This window comes from Sitophilus oryzae, unplaced genomic scaffold (genome assembly GCF_002938485.1).
Source record: "Sitophilus oryzae breed Bouriz unplaced genomic scaffold, Soryzae_2.0 scaffold_971_pilon_pilon, whole genome shotgun sequence".
Taxonomy (NCBI): domain Eukaryota; kingdom Metazoa; phylum Arthropoda; class Insecta; order Coleoptera; family Curculionidae; genus Sitophilus; species Sitophilus oryzae.
The window spans coordinates 324170-349891 of NW_022147607.1; the positions used below are offsets into that span (position 1 = coordinate 324170).

Consider the following 25722-nt stretch of genomic DNA (forward strand, 5'->3'; position numbering starts at 1 on the left):
AGAACGCACAATTTTTTTTTCTATTTTTACTTACAGTTCGACAAGCAAAACGATCCTTTAAGGTAACCGTTTTCAAATCGCTTAGAGCAATGGGTAAAGACGCTAAGCGCGTTAGATGAGAATAGCCAAATCAGTAGTTAAATGCGCGCTAAGCGAAAATTAACGTCATATACGCTGAGCGTCTAAAAGCGCTTAGCGTTTTATAAGCTACAGAATTCGGACCCTGCTTGTAGCATCTTTAGTTTCATAAAAAAGTAGCACAGCAATGTGAAAACAGCATCATTGTATCTCTACTCATAAACGAGAAACTCAATAAAACATACAATTTTCTGATAAACTTAAACTCTATTCAATTTAAAACACCCCGTATTTCCAATTACGGCCATCCTTAACAACCCGATCGATCGGTTCCTCGGCGTGCAATTAAAGAGAAACAATAATGAAGGTTTTTTCTTCTTTCTTTAGGCCGAAACCAAGCACAAATAAATCGAAACCTCGACATCGGCAACGCCCTATCCCTCTTCAGCGAGTACACGGCTAGGAATCTGTTCGCCGTGGAGAAGGACACGACGCAACTTCTTTCCGGCGAGGTTTTTGTTGGTGGAGAGGCTGGCATTGCGGTGCCGGCAACAGTGTGCACACCCAAATCGGTGGGGATTAGTGTGGACATTAACACGTATGAGCCACACTTACTGGCAGGTGAGTTAAGCAAATTTAAGGTGTATTCCGTTGCTTACCTTGGTTATGGTTTTATGTTCCGTTTCTATCGGTTTCCTGAAAGTTTTCTTATTACGGAACACGGTTCTTGAAAAATTCGGTTATAACTGTCACCAAACTAACCAGCGCGAGAAGGCTGGTTTTCCTGATTTTGTTTGTCAATCAATGTGACAGAAATCCAACAAATATTGGAAGTTAGAGTGAAATTCTCATTTAATTACTAAAATTTGTAATAATATTTTGTATTTACAACCAAAAGCAATGAAGGTAGGCAGTAAATAGCTTTATTCAGAACCTAACCTAACAAACATTTGACTTTTCCACTAATTATACTTCAAAATTTGCGAGAAAAATCATTTTGGCCTTTGATTATCACCCGTCAAGAAAAATTTTGGTTAGAAATCAAAAGTTTATTGTTTTATAAGCCAAATATTATGCTTTCTCTATAGATACAACAGACAGTGTTTTTTAGATATTGTGAATGATCGTAAACTAAAAAGTATGAAGTGTAATCGAAACCACTAATTGGGAGGTTCTGAATGAAGCTTATGAATAAAGAAACAAATAAAAGAATTATTGCGGATGTTCGCCTACCTTATTTCTAAGCCAGCTCCTTGAACGTTCCTGCATGCACTTTCTTGTGGATAAAAGTCCTATAATTTCTTCGGATATCGCGATACAAAAATGACCAGTTGAGTTTGCGGCGGACTATTTTGAAGTTACAGTCGAAGTGGTAGTTTACTGCCCAAGGCGCAATTGCGTAGCGGGCGAATATATTTATTATGAAAAAAAAAGTATACGCGAAATTAAATGTATTAAATTAATACTAATAAAATACCGAGCACCACAAGATGTAGAATCAGACCAATCAACTAATAGAAGTGAATATCAAAAAATATTAACCATCCGATACGATTGTCACAATATGATAAAAAATACTAATATTTTATTTGTGTTCTGTGCATTGTTCCAGGTACTATGGCCCATATGATAGGCCACAACATAGGAATGGGCCACGACGACGGACGGGAAGAGTGTTTTTGCAAAGACTGGCACGGGTGCATCATGGCCAAGTCCATCGTCGGACTGGACAACGTCCAACCGTACAAATTTAGCGAGTGTAGCATGGCAGACTACATCGACCGACTGCGAACCGGATCGGGAGTCTGTTTATTAAACAAACCAAACGAGTTGCAGGTGAAAATTTTGGTGATTATTTGTTTAATTATAACCACGATAAGTAGTTGGACCATCACATAATCATTCATCATGGTAAAAAAAATGTTTTATTTAATAAACATTAATAATTTACATTAGGGCGATATGCAGGGTCTCAATATGGCGGCACTTCCAGAAATTCCGGAAGTTGACAGCAACTTTCTTATTTCAAATGGATACCCCTATTTTTTATTACACGCCTAAATTATCTGTAAAATTTTATGAATTTATATAAAAAAATATGTAAAAATCTTGTAGGGAAAAAACTGCGTGTCAAAAAAATGTGTACAGCTTAAACGTCAAATTTAGTGATTACCACAACCACTGTGACTTAAAGAGAAGGCATGTGGCTATATATTTCAAAAATCAAATTGTTCAATTGTTCAAAAATTTAATGTCATTTTTTTGGCCGTAGCTGTCATGCAATTAAGCTTAAAGCGTTAAAAAGTTATTATAAATATTTTTTTTCAAATGAAAACCTACTTGTATTATTTCACTAGTGAGAAGATTTCCCAATTCGTTACTTTTTGATGATACTAAGGGCTGGTAAATGTTGGTATTGGGTCGAGATTTCCGTATGTAAGAAGAGTGCAGTGCGTTTATAATGTACTGAACAACGAGGGAACAGTAAACACGTTGCCAAACGTATGAAATAAACCGAGAACCTGTGCACATTGCTAAGAAACGTGGAAGGGGATATAGCAAATTTATTGCAGTCTACTGGTTGACCCATGATACAAAGAAAACAAGGTATGATATTGCGCAGGTTGGTCACTACGTCACAGGTGATAAACGGCACTATTGGTCGGCAAGCTCCGCGCGCCAATTTCAAATTGTCAAACAGATGACACATAATAAATGTGTCATAACTTTTCAAATGTCAAGCTCGATGATTTGAGGCTATGTCCTTTACGTTGTTTACTTTATGTGGTTTTTTACTTTATGTGGTTTACCGACTTTTGGGGTTATGTCCTAATTCTTCCTTATTTTATGTCTTTTTTTATTAGTGGCAATTGAAAATAGAAGATACGCGCGCCATACCTAAATCCGTCCTTTATGATTATCGCATGTGCGCATGCGCATGCCGAGACATCCTAAAATGGCGGAAAGTAACGCCTAGCGATAGTATTTCTGCAAAAGCACCTGTGGCTCTGTGGTTGAGGTCGTTGCTTCGTAAGCGAATGGTCCGTGGTTCAAATCTCACAACTTTTTTTATTTTTTTTTATAAAAAAATATAAAAAAACGCTTATAGAGTAAACGCCACGAATGTTTGGGAGTGATTCATCGCTTGATGAAGTTAGAATCGACAAGCGCGCTATCATTTTTACATTAAAAACGTAAAAAAAAAGTAAATTTTTACCGCAGACGAAGGTTTTTAAAGGCCCGGTCTAATCATCTGCCTGCGCTCCTCCTACTTATTCTAAAATGTTAGCGTGATTGACAAAGACGATACTATATCGGGTTTCTTTGATTGATTCGTTTTTTTGCGTCAGTCCATTGGTGTGCTTGCAGTGCCACCAATGGGGCATTCCATTTTATATTTATAACCAAATATCTGTTTTGACAAGACTTTGACAGTTAAAACAACAAATTACAACAAATTATTATATGACTTGAAAGACCACGGCACTGGAATTAAGTTTTATGTGACCTTGAACAGATTAGTTCACATGGTAGCGACCGATGAATCACTCCCAAATATTCGTGGCGTTTACTTTAGCGTGATTTGATTGCATTGGTTTCACTTTTTTTGGTTGGATTGGTTCAGTTATTTGGCGGGTTGGTTAGCGTGATTATTTAGAGGGTGTTAATTCATTGGTTAGAGTTGGTTATTTGGTGGTGTTGGTTGGTTTTTACCTAAGGTTTTTACTAATTTATATTTGTTTTTTTTAAATATTCATTGATTTTCTTTATTATTTGTTTGTAATTTGTAGGTTTGTATCATTGCTGCATGTGCGCACAAGGCAATAATGATAAAGGACAGAAATTGGTATGGCGCTCGTATCTTCTTGTCAATTGAACAATATGCATATTTTTTTGTATGGCATATGACGTCACAGGTGGTATGCGCAAACTGAACGAAATTGGAGCCGCTATCGATCATACCTTGTTTTCTTTGTACCATCTGGTTGACCCAATCAGTACCTCTGTCAGTACTTAAAGTTCTAGGGAAAGGTGTACATCATGGGTTCAGCTTCACGATTTAATTACATCTCGTGATACTTTATTCGTTAATTTATTAACGAGTCGTCGTCTTTTCCCTATAGCTTGAAAATTTTGTACAATTTTTGTTTAAAAACACTTTTTTTTTAATAGTGTTGTGATACTTTAAGCTTAAAAATGTTTAGTAGCAGACCTTTTAGTCGAACATTGTTCTTTTTAGAACCTCTTTTAGTGCGAAGTGTAGAAGATAGCTTAATAGCTGTAAAAAACTCATCGCAACTTAATTAGAATATTTTGAACGGGAAAGCGGTAGTAATGGACCTTTATGCCCCTTAAGTCTTGTTAAGAAAGTGAGTTTTGTTGGTGTAAATACTAACTGTTTATATATCTAAAATTAATTTATTTTTGGTTTACTAAAATATTTTTATTAAAAGAAAATATATAAAAGTGTGCAACGCTGTGCCGGTCAAGCTTAATCACGTGACTAAAAGTTTATTTGATTTGAACTATATTGATATTTTAAATTTGACACACTTTCTTCAATTTAATTTAAATAGTTAATATTGTAATAAGTTTAGAACAATTTTAAAATGAAACTTTTTGAATTATTACATAATGGCGAACAACTTCAAATGTATATATTGTTCGAAAACACGTTCCCGCGTTCTCGTAGCTCAGCGTCGCGCGTTATTTTAATAATTTTCCATAGTTCTCTAAACTTTTAAACATGCCCGCTCTATTTGCATGCAGCGTCGCGCAGCTAAAGAGGATTTTTTTTAATAAAGTTTTATAATGAATGCAAATCACAGCTCCTCGAAACTTGTCCGCTTCGCCTTTTTTGTTATTTAAAATGAACGACCGAGCAAAATCTGTTCCCGCTCATATTTTTATTTCGCTGAAGATTATGAAGACACGACACAGCGAATGGCTTGTTGAATTCTGAATTTTTATGAATCATAAAAAATGAGTCATACAAAAGACATATTTAAACAAAATGTGAGTTCACATGAAAGTGATTTGTTTAAATTTAACGTAAAAATTTAAATGTAATTTTGTAATTTGCTCTATTTAAAAAAGGGAGTGTAAATGAGAGCTATTTTTGTAAAAAGCCTGTGAAATGATTTTTTTATCATATTACAAGAATTCTGTGCAATAAAGTGTATAATTTGTGGATTAACTGTTAAAGCTAATGACATTAAAAATTTTCAAATTTTACTATTAGAACTGGATTAAAGCAAATTAATAAATTGTTTTTTTTTTAATCATGGAGACCGAAATCTAGAAAATTTCAATGACAATATGAAATAGCGATATGAAATCGAGGAAATATCTATACATGAGATGGCCCATGTTGTTTGAAACACTCTGTATATCTTATGTATTTATTATTTTAGTATTGTCGAATTTTTAATTAATGAATGAAGTATTTCTATTGACTAAACAAATTAATATTCAATAAAATACACTGAAATTTTCTCACGAAGAATTTTAACAGTGTCTTTTTACATAAAATGAAAAAACATTTATGTCTTTGTTTTAGTGGACACAGAAATTCCAACCATTACATCTAAACAACAATAGCAAAACAAACAAATACATAGCCATAGAAATTTCATACAGTGACGCTACTGTTTAAAGACATATAATTATTGTATTTCATAATTAGTCCAATTTACGCCCCATATGGGCGAAGTAGTTCACAATATAATCATAATACAATTACTATATACATAACTCAATAGAACAGCTACTACCAAACTATATATTATATAGCTACATTATAATAATCGTATATCATTAAATATGGTATATTACATAATAACAATAAAAACGTGTAATCAAATATAATAATAAACAAAATATTAGCTCTACCAGTCAGGATAATTTGTTTCATAAAATATATACCAACTGTGAGCGTTAGTAATGGTCTAAACGTTATTAATATTTTCGTAAATTTGGATTTCGATTATTCAGAGGTTAGAAAAAAAATTATTTGGTCCAAAAAAACTAAGTGAAGAATTGTTTTTTTGAATTGTCCACAATTTCTTGTCCACAATTCTGACACACCCGCTATTAAAGATATAGGTACTTATTTTCAATTATTTTAATTTGTATTTAAAGCAATCAACAATGATTAGAATAGTTGGCAATACTGTATTAGACGACTTTAGGATTAGTGATTGGTACTGATGCTAAAACAAATAATCGATTAAAATAATTAAGCAAAGTATGCAAATTTCAACTCTAATGTTCAACATGAAAATGGAATACTTACATAATCACGGTCTATTTTCTCTTCACCAGGAAATAATTGTTAACAAACAATTAACACACGAAAGTGGAACATTAAAATATGGGCCCGTACAATAAAAATATGTTTTGCCTTTTAAATTTATAAATTTATGTAGAACTTCGTACTACAATTTCAAATAATGTATTTTATTGTATATTGGATACCTTCTCACAAGTATTTCTTTAGAATAACAACATATCATTATAGAGGATAGTAATAAAACGATTAAGTCATAGTATATTGACATGCAACATCTAGTAGCTTTAGTGTCATAAAGAATAAATATATAATAGTACTGTTTTCTTTACAGGATCGTAGAACTTGTGGCAACAATAAAATAGAAGAAGGCGAAGATTGCGACTGTGGCAGTATAGAAAACTGCAAAAACATAGATCCCTGCTGTGATCCCATAACCTGTAAACTAACCAAAGAAGCTCAATGTGCATCCGGACCATGCTGTGAACAATGCAAATTAAAGGTATTTGACTCGAAATTTAATAGTCTTCATAGATCTAAAAATTAAGACGTCTATTAAATAAACCAATAAAAATAAATATACCACCCTTAAAAATAATTGCACTTATTTTAGACTCACTCTGTATAATATACGTTAGGAGTAGTAGGTTAATGAGTTATGAAATTTATTTCGAATTGACCACTTGCTACTTAACCATAATTAAGATACATCAATATGACACAATTCACAAATTCACAGGTAAATTGACTAATCTGTAGTTTTTTGGAATATAATCATTGGAAATACTTTAGATCTTTGTGAAAAATTTAGATATGTCAATTAAGAAAAAATGTAAACGAAATTAATATTTCCATTCTTCATTAATTAAAACAGATAACTATAATTATGAGTTTTATTTAAAATGTGGTATTTATAACTTTACTAAAAAGAGAAAAACAGCATTTTGATACACAAGTAAAACCAAAATAAAGAAAAATGCTGGACGTGAATTCCGGCATAATCTGATTTACTCGGATGGGCTGGTTAATAAGCGTATATTCAGCCCATTACGGATGTAATAGAAATTGGAACAATAATAATCCACCCTTGATTACGGCATGATATAGGCAACACAATATTCTCCCTTTGTGGGACAATATCAAAATTTGCATGCTTTGTCATTCAAACCGGCTGTAACCAAACAACATTACTGGATTTTGCAACGTATTCGGATTTCTCAAAATATTTTCGCCATAAACAAGCGTAATATGAATAAATATGAAAAAGAATAAAGCGTGTATGATAGCTCTAGCTTTATTATTGTGGAAAAATAGCGTGCTACAAACAAAGTAAATGGTGGTTTCAATTACCTTTAGTTTGCATTGTTTGCAGCACGGATGGGACATACACTAGAATTCTTTGATTTATTTCTAGATAGAATATTTTAGATTTGAAAAGAACGCTTAAAACATGTTTTCAGTTAAAAATATAAAAAAAAATTATTAAATTTTAGAATTTTCTGAAACCACTCAGTATATATTTTTCACAATCCGACAGATTTATAAACAGATAGAGCACTCCATTAAAAAATATATCGAATTATCCTTTGAATAAAGATATTAATGAATAAGCACATCAATAAAGTCAGATAGAACGGGGTTTTAATATGAAAGAGCAAAGTGTTATTTTGCCTTTTTAAATAGCTTGGGAATTTTACCAATATTAAGGTTTTAATATAGACCTGTAAAATAAAAGTTTATAAATATTTATTTTATAACTTCCTTTACTAAGAAAGTCCTACTCAAAACAAACACCGACAAGATCGACTTTAACGTAAAGGAAAATAATCTGTTACATTTGCCCTCGACTTAAGAGTGAAGCTATTGTTTCCAAAGAAAAAGGAGATCTGAAAGGAAATAATATATGAGATAAAATGAAAAATAAAAATCAAATAAAATTAGATCTCTTACTAACTACAAATACACCTAATATTAACAATAACTTTAGATATAATACTAACAATATTGATTTTAGCGTAAAGAATAATAATCTGTTACACTGTATATTAAGATAAACTAATGTAAGGTACCGAAACTCATTAACCTGAAACTTTTTCGGTTTTTTATTTGCAGGAACCGGGAATAATTTGCAGGGAGGCCACAAACGAGTGCGACCTGCCTGAACAATGTACGGGGGACACGGGCGAGTGCCCCGACGACGTGTTCAAGAAAAACGGCAGCCCCTGCGGCAATGAGAAGGACCTGGGCAAGTGCTTCAACGGCTTCTGCCCTACCTTTACTTCCCAGTGCGAGTTCATCTGGGGACCTGGTAAGCACGTAGGCAAATAACTGGCGAGAATTGTGTAATTTTTTGGTTGGATTTAAAGGGGGATTATCTTTTAGTTTAATCTAAAATCTTGTTACTCTTAGTTTTTGTTTGGAGAAAAATAAGAAAAATACGGTTAACTTTTAAATCGTAAAAATCAAAACGCTTTTCTATGGTAATATCATTTTGTTTTCATTTTGTAATAAATGGTTATTATTAATTTTGATTAACGACATATTTTTTTGCTGTCAAAATATTAAAATATAAAAATTAAAAAGTGTAATACTTTAACAACTTCAAAATATATTAACTTAAAAAATTTTAGAAAAATTACAAAATGAATTAGAGAACATCTAGGATTCTTCTAGCACTACAACAAAGTACAATTTTATTTGTAGAAAATCGTCCTGAAGCTTTAACAATTTTATGTATTAACAAGTAAATCCCGAACTCAAAGGATTATTTTCTCTATTTTTCATGAAAGTAGCTCTTCCTTTCCAAGCCTGTAATTAACTATTCAACGACTTACCGTATCCGTACAAATCCGTGCGAATACTAAATGGAATCATGTCTGTTTTAGGAAGTATAGCGGCCGCACCGGAGTGCTTCGATATGTTTAATTCGAAGGGCTCGATACACGGCCACTGCGGAAGCGACAACATGGGCAATTTTTTAAAATGCACGCCGGAAAACGTGCGATGTGGCTCTTTGCAGTGCCAACTGGGAATGCGCCATCCCGCTTCTGAAAGGCCCGATCAGCAATTCTATCGAACGATTACCAACATCAAAAACGTGGAATACGAATGCAAGTAGGTACAATCTAGGGACAATACACAATGTTTGAAATACAGAGAGACCACCAATGCTTGAGATAGTTTATTATGCTGATTTTGGTTTTGGTTTGCTGTAAATTTAAGAAACCCGGATATTTATCGGCTATACGCTCCATTAGTGTGACGTGTGTCAATCGGCCATTTTTCTTCACATCTCCTTATCCACACAAAGTCTTACCTAATTTTTCAATTTAGTTGGAGGCTAACAAATTAGATACTTATATGGATACAGTGATACTGACCTTCCTCAATATGTCGTCATCACTAATGAAGCGTGTTATCATTAGCATCAAAACTAGCCAAAAACTAAATATGTTAAAAAGTTTTAACAAATTAAGTAGATTTATTGACGTACTTTTTTTTGCTTTTCTTTTTTTTCTTATAAATTTAGTTTGTGTCCAGCAAGGCGGTATTTTTGTAATTTAATCAAATTTGAACCCCTTCTGATAAGCAACACTCCTTTGTTATGTATTCTTATATCGTGTACATCTGTTTTGATGTTTTTTGTTTGTTTTTTTTATATTGTTTTTGTATACTTATTTTTATGTTTGCTAACTTCTTATAGATCCACTTTAACAACCGATGCTGATGATATACCACCGCTGGGTTTAGTTCGTGATGGCACACCCTGTGGTGACAACTTGGTATGTTCAAACCAATCCTGTGTTACGATATTTCCATATCTGAAGCAGGATAAATGTCCATCAAATACTAATACTGTTGAGTGTTCTGGTCATGGGGTAAGAAATTCTTTTTTTATATGTTATTTGAATAATTTATACATATTTATTTAATATCTATCATAATAGATTAACACTATTATCCAGCATTGTTCAGGCGTTTCAGAGATATATAGTACGACACCTGCAGGCTTACCTATTAGGGATAGTCCAAACCAAATCAAACCCAACCTTTAAAAATAGAAGTTATAAGGTGTTATCTGAACCATCAGAAAGTGAAATTAATTTAAACAAAAGATTAAGAAATTAAATATATAAAACTTCACCTTTTTTAATAGAACACCCTGTTTTTTACTACCTCTAATAGGTAAGCCTGGAGGTATGGCATCTCCTATAAATGTCCGTGTGTTTTATGGGATTTTTCGTTTATGAGTCAAAATATATAATTGCGATTTTCACATCAATTTGCTACTTTTTTATAACACTAGAGATGCGATACGGGGATTTGTCCTAAACCTCTGGATTCCTCAAATACCGAGCGAATTTGAAATTGTTGGATTTTTCGTTATTCTATAACTTATCGAAATGATGAAAACCGAGTTACGTAGAGTTTCTAACGTAGAATTCAGTGGCGTAAGTAGTTTTTTTGCTAAGAGCTTTTCGAGACTCAAAATATGTATACAGCATCTTAGTTTTATAAAAAAAAAGTAGAACAGTGATGTGAAAGCATCTTTGTATCTCTACTCAAAAACGAAAACCACTGTAAAACACACGAAAATGGGACACCTTGTACATGCTGTGTGAAATATTTAGTATTTTTGAATAATATATCTGACACCTACAATAGGAATTATTTTTCTATATATACCTCTGAAATTGGAATAAATAAATAATCTTTTCGAGTATATTGACAGTCGCAAAAAATTGTATTTGCGAACAAAAGTAAATTCAAACATTGTATTATAGTACAAAATCGAAAATAAATCGCATAAAATATTGAAGGATTTTTTATTTACACCACTGTGGGACCGAAACATTATGCTATTTATTTATTTGAGCTTTAGTAAAATATATCATATTTTTTTTCTATAAATGAAGAAAACTATTATCCAAAAAGAAATATTAATAATAATAAAGTTAATCAATATGTTATATTACTAATTTATTTGATAAGTATTTAAACAATTTTGCTTTTATTCTATATAATGTTCTTGTATTAATTATATCTAGTCATGTACCAACGAAAACAAGTGTTACTGCGACCTGGGATTCTCGGGTACCGACTGCTCCATCCAAGTGGAGGTGACCCCTCCGCCACCAATACTCACACCTCCCGCTGACATTAAAACGACCAACCTCCAGGAGCACATGAAGAAGAAAGAAACGCCATACGGTACGTTATCCTTTATCTCTAACCTATCGATGTTGTAACTATGTTTAGGCTTATATTGCAGCAAACTTAACAAAATGGTTTTAAAATTTTAAGAAAATGGGAATCATAGTCAAATGAATTATGATAAACTTTCCAGCTCACGTTCCTTTAAATATTTGTAACTAAATTTGATGTTTTATTTTAATTGAAATACATATTTTAAAACCATTTTTTGTTTATATTAAATATTTTAATGGCGATTTAAATATAGAATGAAATGTTTTAATTGGATGTAATTTATTAACAAATTTGTTTATATATATGTAATTTGATTTAAATATACAGTTGAAAATACAAATTAAACGGAGGTTTAATAATTTTATAATTATATCCTATATATTTACTAATATATTAATAAATATATTAATCAAATTAAACATTGTGTGTCTCGAAAGGGACTCACCTCTTTAACTTTTTATTTTTTCAGATAAGAAAACGAGATTTGGTATGTTAATATATGATATAAATTAGGATTGATTGACGTATTCAATCATTTTTGATTACTTCCTGTTTCACCGGAAACATCTACAACTTTTGATTTTTAAATGGTACCCTCGGTATATTTCTATTTTATTCGATAGCAAATGACACTCTGAGTAGAATGACATATCATATGTCAACTTTTGACATTTTCACTTATAACAAAATTGTATTTTAAATTTCAATCTAGAGTGTCAAGGCTGTGTTGAAAACACTAATTCCAATCAAGGAGCCTTGGAAAAATATATTTTATTGTCTAATGTTTTTCGTGTTTTGACCTGGCTGGTTTAAAGATACCCAAATCGTATTTTTAATCATATCTCGTTTTTTTTCAAATGGAATAAGGATGGATCATTAACATATTTGGACAAAACATTTTTACGAATAATTTGGTACAACACACTTTGTACTTTGAGTCAAATTATCGGTATAAACCACATTTTACAATTTCAAATAAACCATATGCGAAAATGTTAAAAGTTGACATATGATATGTCATTCTACACAGAGTGTCATTTTCTATCAATAAAGTAAAAATATACCAAGGGTGCTATTTAACAGTTTTAGTCATTTCCGGTGAAACAGGAAGTGACCAATAACAATTGAATACATAATTAATCCTGTGTTATGTCATATACTTCTTCTTCTTAAGGTGCCTATTCGTTTCGAATATTGGCAATCATCCTGGCTATTATTATTTTGTTTGCCGCTGCTCTGAATAGATTTTTCGTTGTTGTAGTGAACCAAGTTCTGAGATTTTTCAGCCATGAGATTCTTCGTCTTCCGGGTCCTCTTTTGCCAAAGACTTTCCCTTGAAGGATGGAGATTAGGAGGTGGTATTTTCCTTCATTCCTCATTATATGGCCTAGATATTCAAGCTTTCTTCTTTTTATTGTGTTCATTATAAAAAATAATGTCATATACTAGCATACCAAATATCGTTTTTTTATCTGAACAAATAAAAAGTTATAGGGGTGAGCCACTTTTGAGATGCACCCGGTATAGATATATTAAAGACAGATTAGATTGGAATGAATGAAATTAAGTTACTGATAAATCAAAATGTTTAAAATAAATCCATAATATTTATTATCATTTAAATTTTATACTGCACAACTCACATAGTGTAAAAGGTTCTTTATTTTAATATGGTGTTTTAAAAAATTTCAAGCTTTAATGTGTTCTAGGCAATAACGCTGGGACTATACTAATTTTTAGACAGTACTGTAATTAAAGACAGAAAATATTACATTTGTGAAGAAAATTATACGAAGTAGTACAAAGTTGTTTAATTAGTTACAATATTTTTGAATTACAAAGAAATATTCTATATTGTGATATAAAATATGAATATTACACCATAATCTTATTTTTTTTTTCAGTAATAATAAACACGAATTGAAATTATACCTATAATAATATATATTATAATTATATTATAATTAAAATATATATTTTTTTTCTACAATTTATAACTTTTTTTCTACAATTCTTTACTTCTGTATGTGTTGATTGCCATTAAAATATTTTTGCGTCAAAGTTAACAAAATGTCCAGTTGCATTAAATGAAACATATCGAAACAGTAATTGTTTATATAACTTTCTTTTTATTTAATTAGTTGAATACACGTTATAATTAAAACTCCAATTATTAAAACAAATATCATAGTAAAAACGCTGAAACAAAGCTGTATTATGCTTTTTGCTGGAAAATTGTAAAAAATTATAAAGCGAACCTTTATTTGGTAAATAGAGCAGTGTACTAGGAAACGTATTTAATTAAAATTTACAATATTAGATATTTGCAGAGCAAATCAAACTTCATTAATTGGAATTCTATGGATGTTTTTCAAATTCGTATTCAATTTGTTAAACCAACTCCATAATATTTCGTTTTGTTAGCTTTGACACCGTATCAATTTGATTTCAATCAGTATTAATTAATTAAGATAACCAAATGCGTAATTACTGTAAATTTTATTCGAGTACGTACACAAAGCATTTTTACGGCCAATTGGAACAAGGATAATTAATTTGTCATCTATTGAACCGCCGAACTGAATTTCAAATTTCAAATTACTAAACATATACGTTAAATTAACCGTATTTTAGATATTGCATTTGCATGTATCGATATGGGATATAAATTAATAAAATACCTACGTTAATGAAAATAGGTAATCAAGAAGGCTTTAATTTTATTACTAGAAGCACAAAATGTATAGTTTACACAACTATATCAGAACCCATGAAGTTATTTAAGTAATAAATAGTACACAGTCAAATTAATTATTTTTTCTAAATAATAGTTATGCTATTATAGATTGATTATTTAATAATTGTTGGAGACAGCCGGTATAACAGTAAAAGGAGTTTTAATATACGATGTTTAATATACAACCTATATTTTTGTTTTATTTTAGATAATTACTTAAAGTTTGTAATATAATTTTTTTACTTTTAAAAGAACTTAATAAGTAAAAATTATTGCCTTCTGTGCACCTAACATTAAATCGCGCAGTAATAAATTTCCGCAATTATGAAACAAATTTTTATTAACAGACTCAAATAACACTGGAGGATTAAGCACTCTAGTAATGGTCTTCATCTTAGGAGCCTCTGTAATGGGCGTCTTCATTTGTTTCGCAGTAGTTGCCGTTTGTTACAGGTAGAACCTGTTTACTTTATTGGTCATTGAGAACGTTTCAGTTCTTCAATAATTGTCGCAGTTCACTAGTTTATATTTTCAGGAAATGAGTTTTTTCGTGGAGAATATAATTGTAAATTAATAAATAAATTTATTCGAGTAGATAATTTTAGATCGTGATTATAAAGAAATAATTTTTGTATAAAAAATCTCTTATTAAAATTTTAACTTTAAGTTTCAAGTTGATATAATCATATTGAACTTCCTGAAAATATATAACTTGAACAAAAATTATAAAAACACACTTCCTCGTACATTCTTTGTGTCGTGTGTACTCTATTTGTACAACAAATACCGTGCTATATCTAATCTTGAGCTGTTGAGTTGCTGAACATAATGCAAGTGTACACGATACACCTTTTGTTGGATGTTTATGTCACCTGTAACTTAAGTGTTGCTTTGAATTGTATATCGGCAGCTAGAAGTCACTGTTTTTTTCTGGGGTATAATTGTTTCCCAATGATCGCCAGATAAAAGCCATAAAGCTGAATTAATCTGAAAATTAATAAATATATAATTTATTGCGTTTAATCCAAAATGTAAGTAGATTCAGATTAGTAAATGAACGCTTACAAAAATATGGGCAATTGTTAATTAAAATTAATGATTTTTCGAAATAACATAGAAATAAAATTAAATGCCTTCTGTATACCTAGCAAATTAAACTGAGTCGTACTTTACACGATTATAAAACAAGTTTTATTAACAGACGCCAATTATAGAGGAGAGACATTAAGCACTCTAGCACTGGTTTTCATCTTAGGAGGCTCCGTAATGGGCGTCTTCATTTGTTTCGCTGTCATTGCCGTTTGTTACAGGTACTACCTGTTTACTTTGGTTAATAAAAACGTTCCAGTGTTCCAATACTTACTATTTTCTGGTTTAAATTTTCAGGAAGTAAATGAAACTGAACAAAATTATATACTTTGAACTAGTTTCAAACATTTATTTGATTAAATTATATATTCTTAAACTAATATTGAACCGGGAACATATTTAAGCCCAAAAATATATCTGAAAGTTAGGGCACTTCCTGAAAAATTATAAACTTTGATCAAAATTTTGATAAACACAGTGCAAGCGTACACTCTCATTTGTTAGATGTGTATGTAACACAGTTGTTGCTTTGAATCGTACATTGACAGCTAGAACTCACTTATTTTGGGCAGATGATTTTTTGATTCTGTTTAGTTTTTTGGGGGGTATTAATTAATATCATATAAACGCCGTAAAGCCAAACTAAATAAAAAGACTAAATAATAATTGATTGCAAATAATCCAAAATAGACATAGAGTCAGATTAGTTAGTAATTGAAAATTTATAAACATTTGGGCAATTTTTTCTCAATAAAATCAACTTTAAATGCTACAATTGCTATAAGATGAAGACAACTTAGATTTATGTATAATAAAATATTCAATTTTAAATGTTTCTATATGTATAATATAACTTTAAAAATTATTATATTAATAATTATTTATATTGAAATATGATTGCCTCACAGTAGTATACTTAAATGAAAAATTTAGAGAGTGTTTTATAAAATTTATATAAATATAATTTATAATTACAGAATTCAGATTTCAGAGAATGATTAATAATATCAAATTAACGCTGATATATTTCAAATGTAATTTTAACAATTTATTATATAATTAGTCAACAAAAGAAATAAAATTTTTTATAAATTATAAAACATATTTTAGAATTTAAAAATAAGTTACTTAATTTTTTTACTTGAGAACGCAAATATAAAAATTAAGAAAAAATAATATGTAGGTACTAAAAGTTAATTTATAAACGGTACATAAGATGTATTTATCTATTACTAAACTATAATTAGAAATTATTTTCTGTCTTTTCCGAAATGTTACATGAGTTTTGCATAATCATTACATATTTAATAAATAATTCTATAGTTATCCATTTAATAGAAAATATAATATATTAAAATGTTCTTCTAACCTAGCTAACTATTATAACATATTTATATTATATACTATTGACTTTTTATTTAATTCAAATTTTAAAGATTTAGGTTTTACTGAATATCTATGATATTTTTTAAATATTGGTAAAAAGTATTATAAACAAATTTCAATACAAAATTGGTTTGCATTGCTTTACTAAATACCGTAAAGTATTATTATTTTTCCGTATTACTTTTTAAATAAATAGAATAATAGATCATTAGTATAAAATTTTCAGAGAAAAGCCCTGTATGTTATCACAACTCATCAATTTATGATTACATTTTTATAATAAGGAATTATTATCAAACTTAATACAAAGATTAAGGAAGACGCATACCAAAAAACTTAGGTAGTTTATCATTAAATTCCAGTTTAACAAAGTTATCAAGAAATACTTTAACCAAACTTAGAATATAATCTGTCAAATTATTAATGTCAAATCGGTTAAAAACACATGGTTAAAAACGATGGCAAATTGGCATTACTGACTTTATTATGATATTTTCTGAATATTCACATTTAATTATGTTTCGAAAAATTGCCCATATTGCTCAAATATAATTTAAATAAAAATGAATTATATTTTGGATTAAACTGCGAAAGTGCCAAAATTCAGTTCGGTGGCTTGACAAGTAATGGCTACTTTCAGGGGAAAACCACACGAACGGCTTGAGCACCATCATCATGGTCGGTATCCTAGTTCTTGTGGTAATGCTCGTCTTCGTGTGCTTTGCCCTTATGGCCGTTTGCTACAGGTACAGCGTTTATACAGAAAAATAACCAAGAAGTTACCAAGTGACATTTTTAATATATGCATTTGTTCGTTCTCAAATTATTAAAATAAAAAACGTCAAAAAAGAATTTAAATAAAGCTGATTTTTAGGTATGCCATATTTTCTTTGATTCTTTTGATCAGTATTCAGATTACTGATGAGAATAGTGCTAATTTTTTTTAATAATTATGTTATATCGGGTGTTTTTCAAAAGTTTTTCAGAAAAAAAACGAAATTTAGTATGCTAGTATACAGAGTGGTCCAAATTGTAGTCGAGAAACTTACGGTTGGCAGCATATCTTACAGATAAAAATAAGGAAAAAAGTTCGTATAAATGTATGTCCTAAAATGCTTGGTTTCGGAGATACAGGGTGTAGAAGTTTTATTTTTATTTCGGGTTTTTCCAAATAATTTCCAAATTATAGTCAATATTTGGATAAAAACTGGTGTCTGGGTGTTTTTTGACATAAGAAATTTAATTTCGATGCCAATATGACTTTTGCTTGTAGGGGGCGCCACCTACATGTTTTGAAGAATAATAACTTTCTGACAGTACCTGTATAAAACTACTCAGTAAAAAATATGCAGTTTCGTCATTTTCCACGTTAAAAACGTCTCTTGGTGAAATCGCTACGAGCAACCGTTCTCAAGATATTTAGAAAGGAAATAGTTAATGCATGTTATTATTGACAAAAAATAAACAGTTTTAGTAGGTAGTTAATTGACTGAAATGATAAATATGGAAGCTTTTTATTTTTTGTAATTGTACTTTTCTTTGAAAAAAATATGATAAAAAAGTATCTGTTGCACCTTTGACACAAAAATATTTCAAATTCATTATTTAAGTCTAATAACTATCTAGTTAACATATTATGTTTAATTTATGTCAATGATGACATGTATTGATTATTTCGATTCCGGATATCTCCAGGACCATTACTAGTAGCAATTTTTACCAAGACCTTTTTTACCGAGGGATCTCTCACTTGGGTAAAAAATGTATAATATACATACATCATTTTACTGTCAAGAGACTGCCAATGACAGCCAGGGTTAAATTGGGGCATACGAACATCGAATTTGTAGCACCCTGAATTCTAGCATTTTCTAGCATACTATATATTCTTTTTTATTAATTAAATTAAAATATATTTAATTAAAAAATTGTTTTACGTAATACCGTTCAAAAATAAATTTGAAAATATTAAACGAAAAACAAAGAGAAGTCAGAATAATTTATTCTTTTTTACATGGCTCCGTTCGGGATTTTAAATTGGCACTTGGTAGCTTCTTGATTAAAATTATTCCCTTGGCACACATAAATACCGTGTATTTAATTGGTTCACGTTGAGTTGTTTTTCGCACGTGTAAATATAGCTTTAAGTGTTGGGGGAAAAGTCAATGGCGAACATAATAAAGACGAATGTCCCGTATTTGCCTTTATTAAAATTTTTATTTCGTAACCTAACAATATTTTTATTTTCTATTTGAATAAATAAAACCCTTAAAAAAATTATAATGAACGTAGAAAGAAAAATATTGTTGTTATATAAAACAAGGGGTGTATTATAATGATATAAAGGGGATTGTGATTTATGGTATTTCGTAATATTTTATTTTTGTTTTGCTATGTGTACAGTACGTTACTTCTTTTATGTAACTTATATTAAATTGTATTATATGTGTATAATGTATTTTAGCATATATTTGCGACGACTAAGCGAAATCTTACAGGCAGTATGCGAAAAAGTAACCAATTACCAGAATCATTAAAAATGTTTAAATTTATGGCAGTTTAAGCATTCGTGTCAAAGCAGCCTTGCAGCCTATTTACAGGATCACTTGCGACACAATAATTTAGTCAAAACAGAATATTAATCTAGATACGAGGGTAAATATACTCAGATGCAAAAAAACGCAGCAGAAAAATTTTTGGTTAAGTTTAAAATGTTATATCTCTTTTATTTATAGCTGTATTTCCTTGATTTTTTTTTTCGGAAATTGTGTATAAATATAATAACTTTAATTCGTAAACTCACTTTAGTATTTGACTTATTATACAGGGTTAATCGAAGATTTTTTTTATCCTATCTTTAAAACATCCTGTGCAATAATTTTGTGAGCAAATTTTCCTAAAACATTATTTTTCAGTCAGAACGATATCTCCTGAATATTTTGTTTTTGGACTCATGTCAACACATACCTTAGTTAATTTTTAAGAGCAAAATAAACTTGCCACAAACATTTTGCAATTTTTTCAATTATCGTTACTTTTTGATGTAATTATAAGTAAGAGATTTGGTATGTATGTATATGACATAAATCAGGATTGAGTGACGTATTCAATTAGTTTTGGTCACTTCCTGTTTCACCGGAGATGACTATATATTTTGATTTTTAAATGGTACTCTATAAAGATGACCAAATCTTTGTCAATTTTTAACCACAATTCTATTTTTCCAAATAGAACGAGAATGGCTCATTCGCATATTTCAAAAAGTATTTTTTACGTATATTTTGGTACCATTCTTGTTGTTTCGAGTCAAAGTTTGGTTATGACACATTTACGACAATATATTGAAATTAAAAATATTATTTTTTAAGCGAAAATGTCAAAAGTTGACATATGAGATGACATTCTATGCAAAATGTCATTTTCTATGGAATAAAGTAAAAAAATACCTTTAAATAAGAAGGCTAAGGAAGGAGCATATCAAAAATCTTAGGTCCACCGCGATGGGACGCAAATATGGCCGACTTAAATTCCGGTTTATCAGTGCCGTTCTAATTTAATTTAAAAAATCTAAAACTATGATGTAGGGTAGACGTGGGGTAGACTCAATAATTTATTTTTTTTTTATTTTACGTTGTGAATAAATGTTGGTAGTTATTACAATTGTTATAAAAACATATTATTATAATAAAAATAGATAATTTTTAATAATTATTTATTAACACAAACATCCGATACGCTACTGAAGCAGGTAAGTCAAATTGACGTATCTAAATTCTTTGACATCTAATCTTTGACAAGTAGAAAATAAAAGCAAAAATGCAAGAAAAAATATATAATTAGTTAATTTAAGTGAATTTCATAAATGATCGGTTTACTACACGTATGTATATTATATAGTTACTTACTAGCGAAAAGTTATTCAATTATTTCACTCGATTTTTGCTAAGATCTACCGCACGCTACACAACCAACTATTTTAGAGTATTTTTCGATAAATCGCGATAGTGTCACTGTTAATTTAAGTTCTGCCACAATTTCCATCTAGATTTACTACATTTATACAACTATAAGTAGTAGAATAAATAATAAATAACATAAAATAAGCTCCGTAAAGACTGACAAATCCACAAAATTTCAAATCAAATTCAAATGTGACAAATGAATCGTCAAACAGAACTGTCAAGAATCCCCACCCTAGAGTCCTTTTTCCGCCCACCATACATGAATATATGGATAGCATTATGCTCCTTTTTTAGTTTTCTTATTCAAAGAAAAATACCGAGGGTACTATATAAAAATCAAATTTCGTAGGCATTTCCGGTGAAACAGGAAGTGATCCAAAAATAATTGAATACGTCATTCAATGGTATTATGGTATTATGGTTTATCTTAACATATTTACATACTAGCATACCGAATATCGTTTTTCTGTTTAAAAATATAAAAAAGTTATAGGGGTGAGCCACTTTTGAAAACACCCGGTATAACCAATTTGCAAGTATTTTTCTAATGTTAAGTTCACTTTAATCACTTTTACCTAAAAACCAAATTTTCTTAGTGCCTTCCTTGTTTATATATGTATTAACTAGTTATTCAGCGCGAGTTAATTCTGGGAGTTCACTAATAAGTAAACTTAATAAAGTAAACTAATAAGAATTGTTAACCTAATAAGTTTACCGTGTTCTTACGATTGTTCCACTTAATAAGAAATTCAAATTTTTGAAAGAATCGCGATGCAATTCTCGTAGCCATCTATCAGTGAACTCCCAGAACTAACAATGAATAACTAATTAATATATAAACAAGGGTGATATCTATAATTTTATTATAGAATGGTTAGAAATAACAGCTAAAATCTGTCTATTGTTATTGGAGAAAACCTGTAACTGGAACGAAATGAATCCATAGCTTAATCCATTTATAAACTAACATATCCGGCATCGAAAAGGATTCCTATTATTCCCCTGAATAACAGTAGTAATAAATGACGAGAAACGAAGAACATCCGTTCACCTCTCCTCCATCTTATGTCCTCCCTTTGCTCCACTACCCCCTCTCCTATCACCAAACCGAACAACTTCATTTGTTACGTAAACAATAAGACCGTCACACATGTGTATACACGTAAGAAGTGTTGCCAGTGTTGCTGCATGTGGCGTCATTAATCAATGCCCGCGATAACAGAAATTTAATTGCCTTTTCTATATTTAGTCTGTCTTGTTTCTAGCTGTATATATGTACGACGGGGATTGGGTTCAAGCAAAAAGGTTTTCTAGTTTATCAAGATTAAATTCGGGTAATAAATGGGAGAAGTACGTTCTGGTGTATATATAGTATGAACGTCGCAAAAATGCTGTAAGATTTCGCTCAGTCCGCTGCCATTATCGCTCCCACTTCTTGCAGGATTTTTTTGAACTATGAGTAATAAGAGTTTAAGAAAATCTGGTCAGGTGAGTTTTTGTATATGACAAACGAACTCAAATATATGGTGGATAATTATTTGAGTACTGATTAATTATCCTAGAAGTAGCTGAAGTTAAATAGATTAATTATTCTAAATTATAGCAGCTTTGTCCCTTAAATATTTATGTAAAGCTTAAAATAGTCTTGGAATAAGTTAGTCAAGTGACATTTTAATACTTTTTAAGTATATTTTGTAGAATCAATATTTTGCAATTTAATTTAAAGATATTCAAATATGAATATAGTATATCCAAACCACACAAAGCATTCTAATCAAAGGAAAACTATAGTGAAGACGTTGTCAGGCATTAGATAGTTATAAAATTGAAACTAATCATTTTAATGTCATTTAAACAACATTCTTAGAAAAAATAATGCATAATGAAAACTGAAAATCAGTAAGTCATTATAAATAAAAAATATTGAACGTAGTAACTGAATAATGTAAAATTTATCTACAAGATAACTATCTAAAATTTTTACATTGCTTTTAATAGGTATTGAGTGACTGGAAAAGATGCATAAACAATATTTTATTAGTGCTAAGTAATAATGCCCTTTTTTTTCTATAAAAATTGAGTCGCTTAAAAATGTCCAATAAAAAATATTTTGTCACATGCGTGACAAGATAAGTCTCATGGTGGCAAATTACAAACTTGCACTTTGAATATGTAAAAAATCATCAGTTGGCAAGGTATTGAAACATAATTAAAGAGAAAAATTGAAAAATTGTAAGGTATATTAGATTTTAAAATAAATTAACTGTTTGTATCTTATTTTTTGTTTGAATGGGCCTAATCAAGAGGGCTACTGATAATGTATTGTAAAAATAAGGTAATTAAGGACTTATTTTTTCTTATTTATTTATATATATTTTTCTTATTTTTTGGTATTTATTATAATTTTGCTAATATCTTCGGTTTGAAAGAAGATATGAAGATGCGGTTTTCGCTGACTTTTTAAGCTTTTACTACTCTTTATTATCAGCTAAAATAACATATACAATCGAATTTTTTTTTTTTTTGAAAAAACGCGCTATGTTTGTTAAATTGTAAGAAAGCGCCCCCTACCGTCTACGTTCAAAACCTTATTATTATTATTTTTATGGCATAATATAGAGTAAGAAACACTCTTTTAAACCAGCCCTCGTTTGTTGGATTCTGAACATCCAGTCCGGAGTTATTAACATTTAAATAAAGACAGATCTAAACTTCCCCCACCACTTTATTTTAGCAGATAGGGGAAAATGGTTCTAACAAAAAAAAATCCAAAATTTGTTGAAGATTATGAAGCTATTATTTATAGTACCCATTATATAGGCAAAATTCTGTAAAAAAACTATTTTCTTATTTTCCATAGCAGTTGCGCCACCTAGCGGCCGTTTTACAAACTTGAAAATAATTTCCAGCAATTTCTCATAGCCCCTTTAGTTACAAATATTTTTTTCCGCAGGCTTTACGGCTTGAAAAATAAAAATATAATAATAATATAAATTTGGGTCCAAAAAAATAAATACAAAACAGATTATTTTCAACTCGCTATGGTTAGAGTTTGTTTATCATATACGAAAGCACCACAAGAGGTGGCCGAGCGAGAACACGCGCGTCAGTGTTTTTGTCTGATGGGCGCTTCCTCTCTTTCTCTCTCTGTCTGCCTGCCTTCTCCTGCTGCGCTGGTGCGTGCATCGATGCATGCCGATGCGGTGCACGACTACCACACGCATCCCGATTGGACTCGACCGCACCCGAACCGACCCGACCGCCAACGCCTGCGCGCTTGCCGACGCGCAGAAGACTATCACGGGTCGAACACGGTTTTTCTCGTGGGTATTCTGATGTCGGTGGTAGGGGGGGTGTTCGTAGTGTTCGCCACCATGGCCCTCTGCTACAGGTCAGTCGTAGTACATAGAAACTTCTCCCTCTGTCTCAGGTTAGTGAGCAGAAACCAGTCCAGGTAGCCGATTTCGTTTCAGCATCCGCCCGTTCGCTTTTTATTTTCATGCGCTCTGTATATCTACGCTACTTTTGAGACTTTTTGGCATTTGTTAATCGAGTCGTTGTCCTTTTGCACTGATTTACTTACGATATTATGCCTATCTGCAATTTTATACAGTTCGAACGTAAATAGTTTCTCATCATGTTTATTATTGAACGAAACAGAACTATCAAACATCAGGTCTCGCTAAGTTTGTTTTTATTGCAGTTTCAATATCTGGACATAATAACATTGACAATTTTTGTGTCTAATTCAAAACCACCAAAATATACAGGGTGTCCCAGGCTGAGCGTGCATTAGAAGTTTCTAGAGAACCACAATATCTAGATCGAAGATTTTTTGCACATCACTTTTTAACTATCTACTGGAAGTTGACAGCAACTTTCTTATGTTATATGTTATGTTTTATTATGTACTTAAATTCTCTGTAAAATTTTATGAATTTTGATGTTAAACATTCTATATGTAACATTAACCGTTTTTGAGAAAAAAATATTTAAAATTTTTGGACAAAGAGAAGACATGTGGCTATCTATTTCAAAAATTAAATAGTTCAAATGTCATATAATAATGGCGGTAGCTGTGGTGGAATTGAGTGAAAAATTATCATAAATCATTTTTTTCAAATGGAAAACCACTTTTTTTATTTGACTAATGCAACGGTTTTTCAATTCGTTACTTTTTAACTATACATGTTCCTATACCTAAATTAAATCGTTTTTAAGTTAAGTTTAAAATTTAGTTTGAAAACGTATATTTCTCTTGATTTTATCTAGCTTCCTTTGACATTAAGTGTCAAACGGTCAGACAATTTATTTCCATCTGTCAGAAAACAAATTATTTGGATTTCCTATAGTATAAATACTGCCTGCTTAAGAATTTAAAAAGTGTATTTATAAAAAATATATCTCGTATTTTCGTTTTTAGCGATATATAATAGTTGATATTATTAATAATATTCCGTATGATCAAAAGAAAAAAATAGCGCAAAGTTGGCTCGAAAATGATGCTGCTTTTTGAACAAAGCGTCACAATATGACATGGCCAGATCTATTGTTTTATCTATTCTATCACTTGATGTTTAAAGTCATAGGTTACTGGTTAAAATCAAGAAAAATATACGCTTTAGAAAAAAATCTTAAATAACTTTAAAACGATTTATTTTAGGTATAGGAACATGTATAGTTAAAAAGTAGCCTTTTCACTAGCGAAATAAAAAAGTGGGTTTCCATTTGAAAAAATTATTTATGATAATTTTTTATCGCTCAATTCTATGATAGCTGCGGCTATTATTAAATGACATTCGAACAATTTCATTTTTAAAATAGATAGCCACATATTTTCTCTTTAGGTATGGCACAGTGGCTGTGGTAATCACTAAATTTGACGTTTAGGCTATACACATATTTTTGACAGGCAGTTTTTTTCGTTCAAAAATTTTAAATATTTTTTTTCTCAAAAACGGCCAATGTTAGAT

The 25722-nt window shown here is 30.4% G+C and overlaps 1 protein-coding gene across 1 annotated transcript in view; it reads left to right on the forward strand.

The window, feature by feature from the left end:
* Positions 1–25722, forward strand: part of LOC115891169 (disintegrin and metalloproteinase domain-containing protein 11) — a 325656-nt gene that overhangs the window by 276935 nt on the left and 22999 nt on the right. The window contains exons 8-15 of the mRNA XM_030911575.1: positions 466–699; positions 1691–1914; positions 6702–6869; positions 8480–8675; positions 9253–9481; positions 10071–10245; positions 11416–11578; positions 24041–24203. Coding sequence (XP_030767435.1) covers positions 466–699; positions 1691–1914; positions 6702–6869; positions 8480–8675; positions 9253–9481; positions 10071–10245; positions 11416–11578; positions 24041–24203 — 1552 coding nt within the window. The remainder of the gene's footprint in view (positions 1–465; positions 700–1690; positions 1915–6701; positions 6870–8479; positions 8676–9252; positions 9482–10070; positions 10246–11415; positions 11579–24040; positions 24204–25722) is intronic.